A 12,846-nucleotide genomic window follows, 5' to 3' on the forward strand; every position below is an offset into this window, starting at 1 on the left:
TCTAAAACTTTTGCTCTAACATACAACAATTATATATCAGAAATTACTGTATTGGGTTTCCATGGCTCATCTTCAAATGATCCTGTAGAGAATGTGTTAGCAGGCAATATACTGGAGTATTTAGAGCCAGTAATACACAGAGACCTAAGTTATGCTCACATTGTATAACATTTAGGTCAAATCAGTTGAGAAAGACATTATAATTATTTTATCTGACAATAATTGATAAAATTTATAATTTAATTCTGAAGGAGTAGACAGATATTTTACATTTTTGCTAGCTTAAAAGTAGAAATCAAAGATTATTTTATCCATGTCAAAAATTTTAATGTGTACAAATATAATCATATTAACTATTTTGATTCACTTAGTCATCCTATAAAGTTTTCAAGATGGCAAAACGTTTTCCTGTCTTGTTCATTGTTGTACCTCCAGCACCCAAGAGAGTGCCTGGAACAAAAAGGACAATGTATTTTTTCAAGGAGATGAATGAACAAATATCAATTCAGTTTATCCAGGGCAGCAGGCAGAAAGGTTTCATGGTTATAAAAGTAGAAGGAAAAACAAACTTGTGCATAATGAAGAAAAAAATTTCGACAGAACTTGGTTGTATCTAATGTTGCAAAGAAGTTATGAAATTCAATTGAAAGATTGAAAAGTATCCCTTGTTAAGCCTATCAAAGGCATTGTTTTAGAAATCTACTTTCAGAGAAATAGTTCTTGAGTTTAATTTCTGCAAGTTGTCATTATTTATATACCACTTCAACATTGTCACATACAGGTTTAAAATGTGTCTATTGGGCCAAGAAATCTTTTAGCAGTTTGTTATTTTTCTGGTTCTTGTTTATCTATAAGTGTAAAGATCCTATGAATTATGGTAGAAGCTCTGTATCTTCAGGACTTGGAAAGGTTTTTATTTATTTTTACATTTCCAATATCTACTACAACAAATAGGGACTCAATAAATATTCATTTAATTTGTTTTCTAGGAATGATAATCATTTATCAAAAATTTCTAAAATGCCTACTGTGGCAAAGCACATTTCCAGGTGCTGGATGAAGTAGAGGACTAAGCAGACAAAGATAAATAATACGGGAAATAAATGAGTTAATTTGATAATAGATTAGAAGATAATAATATGACTGCGTGAAGGGACGTAGAAAAGAACAAAAAGGGAAAATGAAGGGGCAGGTGAAAGGTTGCCTGTGTGTAACCTGCTAGGGAGGGAAACATTCTAGGAGGAGGGTGAAGACCAGAAACAAGTCATACAGAGTTATCTCTCAGGAACTGGTTCCAGGAACCTCTCAGATACCAAAATCTGTGGATGCTCAAGTATCGTATAAAATGATGTAGTATTTGCATGTAACCTACGCACATCCTCCCATATACTTTAAATTATCTCTAGATCACTTAGAATACCAATATATTAATAAGTGCTCTGATGTAAATACCAGTGTAAATGCTCTAAATGTTGCTGGTCAGCAGCAAATTCAAATTTGCTTTTTGGAACTTTCTGGAATTGTTTTTTTTTCTTTTTTGGACATGCAGTTGAATCTGTGAATGCAGAACCCGTGAATGTATTTCTGCATCTGTGAATGTAGAAATTCAGTAAAGGGCCTACTGTATTTGGGAGAAGGGTTTTCCAGGTCCACTGAAACAGTGAGAACAAAGACCCCAAGGTGGGAGCATGTGTGACACATTCAGGGGATAGCACGGAGGGGTGTGTAGCTGGAGCAAAGTCAGAGAGGGGTAAGGAGAAGGGGCTGAGGACAAAGAGGAGACCACATCTTTGAAAGAGCTTTGCCTTTCTGATAGAGCCACTGAGCAGGGGAATGGCACAGACTGAAATAGAGGCAGCCTGTGCTGCTGTGTTGAGTGGACCTTACCAGGCAAGGGCAGAAGCAGAGAGACCACTTAGGAAGGCCTTGCAGTGACCCAGGTGAGAGATGATGGTGACTTGACCTTGAGGGTAGCTGTGGAGATGGGAAGTGGTTCATCCTGTATGTATTAAATTATGAGGACAGAGAAAATAGAATCTTATTAAAGTTTCATCTCCACTGATAAATGAGAGAGCACAAAAACATGGATTACAATGTTAGGGATTTAGGCTGTATTCTAGGGAGTATTTGGTAAAGGGGATTATTTGATAAGGATAATATTATTTGGGCAAATTGTACGGTCTTCTGTGGGCAGATATAAAACAGAATATATTTTCATTTACTTGAATAATGTAGGAATAATTTCGCTACAAAGCAGAGAAACTCTATTTTCACAATATAACCTGATACTTTTTCTTTTAAATTTGCCTAAGGAACCATAACCTCAAAGGAGCACGTTGTCCATGATTCAAATATGACATTACTGGTGAATGGTCTGTTGAGTAAACTGGAGATGAACCAGTATTTTAAGCTTGATAGAATATTTACTGTACATCCATTATGAGAGATTTAACTTTGGCATATTGAAATATATACTAAATATTAAAAGTAATTGAGACCATGTACATAATATTTTGACATTATATAAATAACATTATAAATGTAGACACAATAAACACAAAAATTGTGCTATATTGTGTGGCAGTACATTTTTATGTATTTCCCTGAAGCATAATCTCAACTTTTGAAGTTAGTTCCCCAGTGACAAGTCGGTTCCAAGGCTATGATACTAAGTCTTCTAAGCAAATTTATGCTAAGCAAACTATACTATGTTATGATGGTATAGTTATTATTTTGAGTTGTTTTAAGAAAGAAGAGAATTATTTATACCCAAGTGTCATCACATCATATTGAAATAGTGTAAGAAAACTAGAGCTTTTTTATTAACTGCATGTGAGTTGATCTTTCTGTAAGCCTAGATGCAGAGGGGTCAGATGGACTAATTTGTATCACTGTGATGAAGACTAGTTGGCTGAGTGTCTATAAGGGAAGGACTGAGTCCAGAGGGTTGGAAGCATGAATCATATAGAGGACACTGGGCCTTGACATCAAGAAATCTGAGTTCAAATCCAGGCTCCATTCTCATCTGCAAGCATGAGAATGTCAGCTTTCCCTGCCTCATGCAATTGTGAGGCTTAAAGAAAATAATGTATTTGAAAGTCTCTAGCACTACGTAAGGCTTATGATAGTATTCAGGAAATATTTGAGGCCACTGTCTCTGCTTTATTAATCTGTGTTTTTTAAGAAAGCTCCATTTAGCATTATTCACAGTCTTATTTTTGCATTAAGGAACAATAAGATTCTGAAGAAAAATGCAAGCCAAGCAAGTAGAACTCAAATATCTGGATTAAAGACATTTCATTTTCTTGGAATAAATAATTATAAGGTGTATATAACATGCTTGGTACTGAACTAAGTTCTAGGAATATAATATTAAGTAAAATAAAATCCCTGTTGGCATGGACCTTAGCTACTAGTGAGAGATACAAAGGAATAAATGGGCACTCTGACCCACTTTGGTATAGAGAAAAAGTACAAAATATTTCCCATGTCATATGATGTAATTAGTGAAAATGAAGGTGTTAATTGCTCAGTTATATCCAACTCTTGGCGATCCCATGGACTGTAGTCTTCCAGGCTCCTCTGTTCATGAAATTCTCCAGGCAAGAATACTGGAGTGAATTGCCATGTCCTCCTCCAGGAGATCTTCACAACCCAGGGTAAAACCCAGGTCTCAAGTCTCCTGCATTGGCAAGCGGGTCCTTTACGGCTAGCATCTCCTGTACTTTTACATATGTGGCAAATACCTTGAGGAAAAGTCTTCCACATAGCACTCCTAGTTTTAACCACATTTAGATCATTTTCAATCATTTTTCAGTTTCCTAATTCCTGGTGTTGCATCTTTATTTGTGCTTTGCTAACCCGGTAATATGATACTGCTACATTCTCATTTTCCTTCTAATTACATTATCCATTTGGAAATATAGAGATTGACTATGTTGGAACTAAGGGATAGAATTTAACAAAATTATAATATATATGAAAGACATTGTATGGAAAGGGGAACTAGAAGATACAAATATATTGTATATTTTAATCTCTAATTTATTTAGTATTCATGCATCTTTTTTCTTTAGTTCCAGAAAAGAAAAGACTTTTCCTACTCATTAAAATGCACTTAACTTCCTAATTTTCAACTGTGAGATTTGTTTATTCTCTTTCTTAACCTCAATTTCTTCATGTCTCCCTTCAAAAAAAAAAAAAAAGAAACAAAAAATAACCGTAATTATATGGTATAAAAGGAATTGTAGATGTTAATACTATAAGTCCTCTATTGATATGCAGAATTAGATACATTTAGCAAGAAACCTGGAATCTGTGATCACTTATGGTATTTAATCTTGAGCTCTACTTTTATACAGTTTTATCTCAAGAAGCAAGGTAAAAATAATATTGAGTCAAGAACATATATTAAATATTTACTCTATTTTGGCCTTAATTTTAAACTGGTTAATGTGACTATTGTAGCCTTTTAGGAAGAGTTTGCATTCTTTTTTAATGAAGTGGAAGTTATGTGTCACAGACAAGTATCGTAAAATAAGGATTTATGATAACACTGTGAAATACTACTGCAGCATTCCAGCTTTTCAAGTTGGGTGGAGTTTTGTTGTGAGTACTTAAATTTAGGAGCTTTGAAAGTAAAATAATTTAAACAGATAATGTCTAATGACTGTAAGGCAGGGACAGAGGTAATACATTTTTGATCTGGTGCTCAGAGAGTAGAGTTTGCAAAACCCATGCTAATTTTGATACTGGTTGCTATGCACTCAGTTTCTTGCACACCACTTCACAAGTGTACCCCAAGGAGTCATCTTGACTAAAATATGAATGAGGCAGCTGCCTTGGGAAATTTTGATTCCAAACCATGTGTATCTAAACTTCTCATTTAGTTAACTGAGACATCTGGTGTGTCAAAGTGTAACGAAGTTTTCTGTTTCAGAATTTTATATGCAATACAATAATAAATCTGTTGTGTTAGCTAATGAGAACCTGATTTAATACTCTTTCACTGAACAGAGCTGTTAAGTATGCTAAACCTGAACTAAATATAAATGGGTACTTTTAATGTAAAATAATTGGTGAATACTAGTTTTTAACAAACATACTATATAACATATCCTGATAATAGAAAGTGATATAACATTAAATGTCATTTTAGATGTTCCCCTTACTTATCAAGCAGAAGGAAGCCGGCAAGCTCTGAAAGTTTACTTCTACATTGATAGTTATCATTTTGAACAACTGCCTCAACGGTTGAAGAATGGAGGAGGGTTTAAAATTCATCCTGTTCTTTTTTCACAAGGTAATTGCTTTCTTTTTTATACTTCATGTACTTAGATTATTTTCTTTATCAGTTGTTTAAAAGAAATGTAATAATAACCATCATTCTTTTTCACGAATTCAAAAGTTTATTCTGAATACTTAGTATGTTTCCTTGTCTGATTATCTGTTAAGGAAAAATCGTGTATGGTATAAATATTTATCAAGTAGAATTGCAGCATTATTTATAATAGAGAAATTAGATAAAGATAAATTAATTTGCCTTAAATAAATTATTATAAAGCCATTAACATATGTTGAGGTCCTTTAATGGACCGGAACCTGGTGGTCCAGAGTCGACGATAAGAAAGTAAAGGAGAGAAAGAGGCTGATATTCCTTGGTTTACACAGAAAGCCAATAAAGCCCCTGCATGGGGCTTGCTCTGTTCACAGAGGCCTCAGGCGCCCTCTCGTTGGGGTGAAAGTGCAGAGCGCCTTCTCAAAAGGGTCTTAGAAGCCCTGGCAGGAAAGTGAACTCAGAGGGCCTCTGCGCTCCAGGGGATCAGCCTGAAAAAGAGAGAGAGGGAGAGAGAGAGAAAGAAAGAAAGACACGGGGAACCAGAGCTTTGATGGAGCAAACATATTTTAATCAACATGGTGTGGGCATATATAATGTCTTACAAGGTAGTTATTCTCAGCAAAGATAAAGATTAAAATTCCAGACTTACAAAACATAGGCTATCCGTATTAAAGAGAGAGAGAGTTGTAAACAATCACTTTTACCGTATGGTTCACAAGAAGGAAGAGGATACTTACCACCATATAGAAACACTAATGAAGGAAATGCTTGGATTCCTCAGTCCCGGGAGAGGCTTACCTCTCCTCTTAATTCCTGAGTATTCAGGACTTAATAAGGAACAGAGAATTCCTGACAGATCCAAAACAGCACACAGGAAGCCTCCTGTTAAATGCTTCCTGACAAACATATGGTTAAAATATTTTATGAGATAGAAACAGTTTGATAGTATACACAATCAGATTATCAAAAAATTTATAGGCTCAATTATGTCATACATGTATGTATATACTTACATATATATATACTTCATAGGTATATATTGAAAATATATGAATTTTTTCAATACCACTGGGTGATTAAATTGTTGATTTTTTATTCTTAGAGTTTTTTGCATTATGTTAATTTTGTCAGTAAAAATGTATCCCTTTTATAAATTAAAAAAATTGTTTTGGCAAGTGAACAATGAGTGTTAACCACAGTAGAAGAAATTAAGATTGACATGAATAAGACGATTCTTGCAGTGAACTGATTTCCCAGGGAAAGTCCTGAATCTTTTTAATCTTTGGAGTCACAAAAGCCAGAAAGATCAGAAATCCAGAATAATGTATAGTTTCTTTTTGTCTATGATTTTTTAAAAAAGATTCACGCTGTGGTCACAAGATTTCTCTAAGTGGTACTGCAGAATACTACATTTTTTCTTCTTTTGAGTTTTCAAGACTGCTTTGGTTTTGCTGTGGAGTTTTTTATTATTATTATTTTAATAAAAATAGAGGAATAAAATCAATTTTGGTAATTGAAGAACCGACAGTCATGTTAAATCTAAATTCACTACCGAGTGAAAATTCTCTTTTACCTCCTGCATGTTATAATTCTAAAAGATAGATTACCCTTCCTTCAATTGCCATAGTTTAAAAACAATGTTATTGTTCAGTCCCTAAGTCATGTCCAAACTCTGTGGCCCCATGGACTTCAGCACTCCAGACCTCCCTGTCCTTCACTATCTCCCAGAGTTTGTTCAGACTCATGTCCATTGAGTTGATGATGCCATCCAACTATCTCATCCTCTGTCACCCTCTTCTCCTGCTTTCAATCTTTCCCAGCGTCAGGGGCTATTCCAGTGAGTCAGCTCTTTTATCAGGTGGCCAAAGTATTGGAGTTTCAGCTTCAGCATCAGTGCTTCCAATGGATATTCAGGGTTGATTTCCTTTAGGACTGACTGATTTGATCTTGCAGTCAAAGGGACTCTCAGCACCACAATTTGAAAACATCAGTTCTTTGGTGCTCAGCCTTCTTTATGGTCCAACTCTCACATTCATACATGACTACTGGAAAAATCATAGCTTGGAGTATACATACCTTTGTCAGCAAAGTGATGTCTCTGCTTTTTAACACACTGTCTAAATTTGTCATAGCTCTTCTTCCAAGGAGCAAGTGTGTTTGAATTTCGTGGCTGCAGTCACCATTCACAAGTGATTTTGGAGTCCCAGAATATAAAATCTGTCACTGTTTTCACTTTTTCCCCTTCTAATTTCCATGAAGTGATGGGACTAGATGCCATGATCTTAGTTTTTTGAATGTTGAGGTTTAAGACAGCTTTTTTACCCTCCTCTCTCACTCTCTTCAAGAGGTTCTTTAGTTCCTCTTCACTTTTTATCGTTAGAATGGTATCACTTGCATTTCTGAGCTTGTTGACATTTCTCCTGGCAGTCTTGATTCCAGCTTGTGAGTCATCCAGCCCAGCATTTCTCCTAATGCACTCTGCATAAGTTAAATAAGCAGGGTGACAATATACAGCTTTGACATAATCCTTTCCCAGTTTGGGAACCAACCAGTCTGTTGTTTCATGTCCTATTCTAACTGTTGCTTCTTGACCTGCATTCAGGTTTTTCAGGAGGCAGGTAAGGTGGTCTGGTTTTCCCATCTCTTTCAGAATTTTTCACAGTTTGTTGTGATCCACAGAGTCAAAGGCTTTAGCACAGTCAATGAAGCAGAAGTAGATGTTTTTTTGGAATTCCCTTGCTTTCTCTATGATCTAGTGAATGCTGGCAATTTGATCTGTAGTTCCTCTGCCTTTTCTAAATCCAGCTTGTACATCTGGAAGTTCTCAGTTCACAAAAAACAATGGCTACCTCAAACAGATACTTGGCAAGAATGCATTTAAGCTGATAAAAATTTCAGCGAAGAGATCTTAGAAGTTACTAGAAGGTATTTTCATTTATGTGGTAGAATCCATATAGGTGAACAGAATCTACAATGAAAAGAAATAAAAAAGGAAATTGAGCAAAAATACACCTTTGAAACTAGGCTAGGAGAATAGGTTAGCCTAAAATATGTGAAAAGGTATTACAGAGATTGTAAGATTTAGAAGAAAGAAAAGGCTACTGGTCTGGAATGTTCACTTTTAGAGCTTTTAAGCAGACCATGCACTTGTTAAAGGACATTCCTTTCATTTCCTTTCTTTCTCTCTTTTTAAAAATTTTGTCTTTGAAATCATTCTTGAGATGACAGATGGCATTAATCATCTCTTCTAAAAAAGTGATTACATTTGTGACACACACCATAAATAGCTGAATATTCATACCCAGCAGCCAATATGCACAGGGAAAGAATTATTTTGCAAAGAGTCTCTATTTTATAATTGTGGCTAAAGCTAATTTAAAAAGAATCCCTAAATATATATGATTTCAGTGAGTACAATATTGTTTTTACAATGTAATTTAAAGGAAAGGTTTCGCAAACATTAGGTTTTAGTATTCACACAGCAGTAAAATATGAAAAATGATTTGAAGAGGCAATAGCAGAAATTCTTCTGCCATGAAGGTCACAGATAGGTAAAGAAGACTGGAAGGGAGTCTGTCTCATTAACAATCTGTCAGTGATAAGGTTGTTTATTTAAAGGAGATGCAGAGGTTCCTCTGCACTCACAGAACTCCCATGAGGAATCGTTAGTTCTTCTGAGTTTTCATCAGCTAGGAGAGAAGCACAGGAAATTCAGCCCCAGCTTGAGTAGAGATTACCATCTGGTAATTGAAAGTGGTGGTAAATGGAAGGGATTCCAAATAGAGTCTATTCCTGGGATGAAAGTTTATTTGAAGGGTTTTCGTTTTGTGGGTACATGAATCTTTGCTAGCAAATAAAAAAGAGTAAAGTGGATGAATTTGAAAATATCCTAGGAAATGTATTAGAATCAGCCCTCCTAACTGTGCATGCATGCAGAATTGCTTGTTGTGTCCAACTCTTTGCAACCCGATGGGCTGCAGCTCACCAGGCTCCTCTGTCTGTGGGATTCTTCAGGCAAGAATACGAGTGGGTTGCTGTGCCCACCTCCACGGGAACTTGCCAACCCATGGATCGAACCTACATCTCTTATGTCTCCTGCATTGCAGGCAAGTTTCCTTACCACTAGCGCCACCACCTGGGAAGCCTTCCTAACTATATGGTCCATATAAGTAAATGGCTTGTTGTTGTTTAGTCGCTAAGTTGTGTCTGGCTCTTTTGTGACCCTGTGGACTGTAGCCTACCAGGCTCCTCTGTCCATGGGATTTCCCAGGCAACAATACTGGAGGGGGTTGCCATTTCCTTCTTCCTGACCCAGGGATAGAACCTGCGTCTCCTGCATTCGCTGCTGGATTCTTTACCACTGACCCACCTGGGAAGCACACAAGTATATGGTACCAAGGACAAGATACTTATAAGAAGAAGCAAATGTCCTGACTTGTTATTTTTCTTGTCTGAGTGGATCCTTGGGCAGAGGAGGGTACTGTGATGTATGGGGCACCCTGCAGAGATCAGACCAACTAGTAAATCAGGAATTCCAGAGTTGGAGGCAAGTAAGGTTCGCTCTGGCTTCCCTGGTAGCTCAGATGATAAAGTGTCTGCTTACAATGCGGGAAACCTGGGTTCGATCCCTGAGTCAGGAAGATCCCCTGGAGAAGGGAATGGCAACCCACTCCAGTATTCATGCCTGGAAAATCCCATGGACCAAGGAGCCTGATGGGCTATAGACCATGGGGTCACAAAGAGTCGCCAGGGAACATCTATTGCTGAAAACCAGAGCTGCTGAAGAACAAGAATCTAGGCAGCCAAAATGACAAAAGGACAGATTCCCAAGGTTAGGAACACAGAAACAGCCAGACAGAAGAGTCAACACAAAGCGTAACCAAAACACTAGAAGATAGAGATCACAATGAAGCAATCTTCTAAAATTACTTCTACAAGCCAGACAGTGAATCCTGATGGGATTCATGAGCCCTTGGATAAAGCAAGTGACTATAAACTGAGTGAAAATGGGAGTTCAAGGGAGATAGACACCCAGGGTGCCTGGCTTACTATCATGCAGTCTTGCAATGCTTCTCAATGCTGGCTGCCCTTCAGTCATTTGGGGAACATTTTAGAAAACACCCGCGCTTGGTCCCACACCAAACCAATGAAGTCAGAATCTCTGGGAGGTGGGGCTCAAGTGTCAGTATATTTCAGAAGCTCTCCAGGTGATTCTGATGTCCCTCAGGAGTGAGAAAGCACAGTGTGATGTGGATTATAAATCACTGTGCAATTATACAGACTTTCTGGTGGTGCAGTGGTAAAGAAACTGCCTGCCTCCTCAAGGTTTTGATTGGCACTTCTCCAATGGTGAGTGACATTGCCCATTTTTTCGCCATATGTAAAATAGACAGCCAGTGGGAGTTTGATGTCTCACGTAGAGCACCCAAAGCCATGGCTCTGTGACATCCTGGAGAGATGGGGTGAGGAGGAAGGCGGGAGGGTGGAGAGGAAATGTTTACTTATGGCCAATTCATGTTGACATATGGCAAAAATCATCACAATATTGTAAAGTAATTATCCTCCAATTAAAAACAAGTCCCCCTGACAGTGCAAAGACGCAAGAGCTGAAAGTTCGATCCCTGGGTCTGGAAGATCCCCTGGAGGAGAAAATGGCAACCCACTCCAGTATTCTTGCCTGGAAATTTCCATGGACAGAGAAGCCTGGCGGGCTACAGTCCATGGGGTTGCAAAGAGTCAGACACGACAGCACGCACACACGTGCAGGTATCCAGTTCACCTTTGCTTAATTAGCTGAATCCATTTCACGGTGTTAACACTTCTAGATTCTGGGGAGCTGGGGCAATGAGAACTGAGCCTTTTTGCTTCTACATGGTTAGATCATTAGGACTCCGGCTACACAGAGAAAATGTAATTTCGGCTGGACAGTTGTTATCAGCACAGGCTGAAGATGCCCTAGAGAGCTGACTGCTGAGGGATGGCTTCTGACAGTCAGAGCAGCTGGAGAATAAGCCCTTCGTTTTGGAAAGGGGATGCGAGTGGGTAGCTCTAGAACATCTGCCGTAGTTCACATCTTGCATCTTCAGATCCATTCCTTTGTCTAGGGAGGGTGTCCTTCATGACTGTGATGGGCCTCTGTTCCTGGGAGGACAATTTAGAAGCATGTTAATGGGACAAACTGGGGGGCTTCCCAAGTGGCTCAGTAGTAAAGTATCCTGCCACTGCAGGAGATGCAGGAGACATGGGTTCAATCCCTAGCTCGGGAAGAACCTTTGGAGGCAGGTTCTTGGATCTCTATATTCTACTTCTTTGGCACATGACATGAAAGCTGTTGTTGTTGTTGTTGTTTTAGGTATATATTGTGCCCAGCAATATAGCATCCCTTTCTTGTAAAGTGTTAAGTGTGTACTGACTGGGTCTCTGATAGTAATTTTCCTTAAACTAAATGGAATATTTGATGCTGGTTCTTTCTCCACAAGCACATTCTTGGGATATTGTGTTTCTTCCTATGCAAAAAGCTGGCACCCAAAACTGTTGCTCCTGACTTCTTGAAAAGGTATTACCTCAAAAAAATAAAAGATATTACCTCTCTGAACATAATTAAAATCACCCAGAAACTTGAGTGATCTCTCTCTTTTAAATAAAAGGGAGCAGTCTGTTATAAACACTGTCAGTTTCTAAGTTACATTTTTTTTTTTGTTTTCCTGGAAAACTCTTCTTAAGTTTCTTTAAAAGATGCATCCTTTAGCTTTCCATTGGGGTTTTGCAGAGTATATATAATCAGAATATGTAATAGCTTTTTAGAAAGGAAGGAACAGTTCCCAGAACTGAAATTTCCTGAAAGTTAAGAGTGGGTCTTTATGAGCGTGAGCACCCACATCTCTTTCCGTAACAGACAAAACTTGCCTTCTTTACAAACGCTGTGACCAGTTCTGAAGAATTCTGACCATTTCTGGGGATTTGTAACAGTCCATATGTAGTGTCTTTTTTAACCAGTGCAATTCTTCTGTGCTATCAGAAGAGGATGTTAGTTGAAACTATTCTTAAAATTGTTACTCAGAGGCTCTATATTTTTTTTCTGATCAATGCTTTTCTTGGAAAAGCCGTGAAATGTATTTTGAGTGAGTGGAAGAGAGGCTCATTTTCAGTCTTAGATAATTTAATCTATAATTTTCTCAAAAAAAATTTTGTTTACTGACTATACCTGCTTTTAAAATAATGTTTTGCTTCTAATTCAAAAGTAGTAGGACTAAAACAAGCTAACAAACTCAAGTCGTGTTTTGAATATTGCTTTCAATGAAGTGCTCTTAAGTAAGTTAATGTTTATTTAACCAAATATGCTGGTACTATTTTAAAATATTTATTCCACCAAATATGTCAAGACTATTCAACCAACTATGTCTGTACCAGTTAGACTTAATTGTCTAATTAAGAAATTAGACAAGAAAATGCTAAGGAAGGGTCAGACTTTGAAGTTTAGATTTTATTATATATGTAACCTTTTCTCC

The 12,846-nt window shown here is 37.4% G+C and overlaps 1 protein-coding gene across 1 annotated transcript in view; it reads left to right on the forward strand.

Moving 5' to 3' along the window:
- The window catches only part of PREX2 (phosphatidylinositol-3,4,5-trisphosphate dependent Rac exchange factor 2), a 300,507-nt gene that overhangs the window by 211,951 nt on the left and 75,710 nt on the right, over nucleotides 1-12,846 (forward strand). The window contains exon 34 of the mRNA XM_027973014.3: nucleotides 5,159-5,302. Within this exon, the coding sequence (XP_027828815.2) occupies nucleotides 5,159-5,302 (144 nt within the window). The remainder of the gene's footprint in view (nucleotides 1-5,158; nucleotides 5,303-12,846) is intronic.

The sequence above is a fragment of the Ovis aries genome, chromosome 9 (assembly GCF_016772045.2).
Source record: "Ovis aries strain OAR_USU_Benz2616 breed Rambouillet chromosome 9, ARS-UI_Ramb_v3.0, whole genome shotgun sequence".
Classification (NCBI taxonomy): domain Eukaryota; kingdom Metazoa; phylum Chordata; class Mammalia; order Artiodactyla; family Bovidae; genus Ovis; species Ovis aries.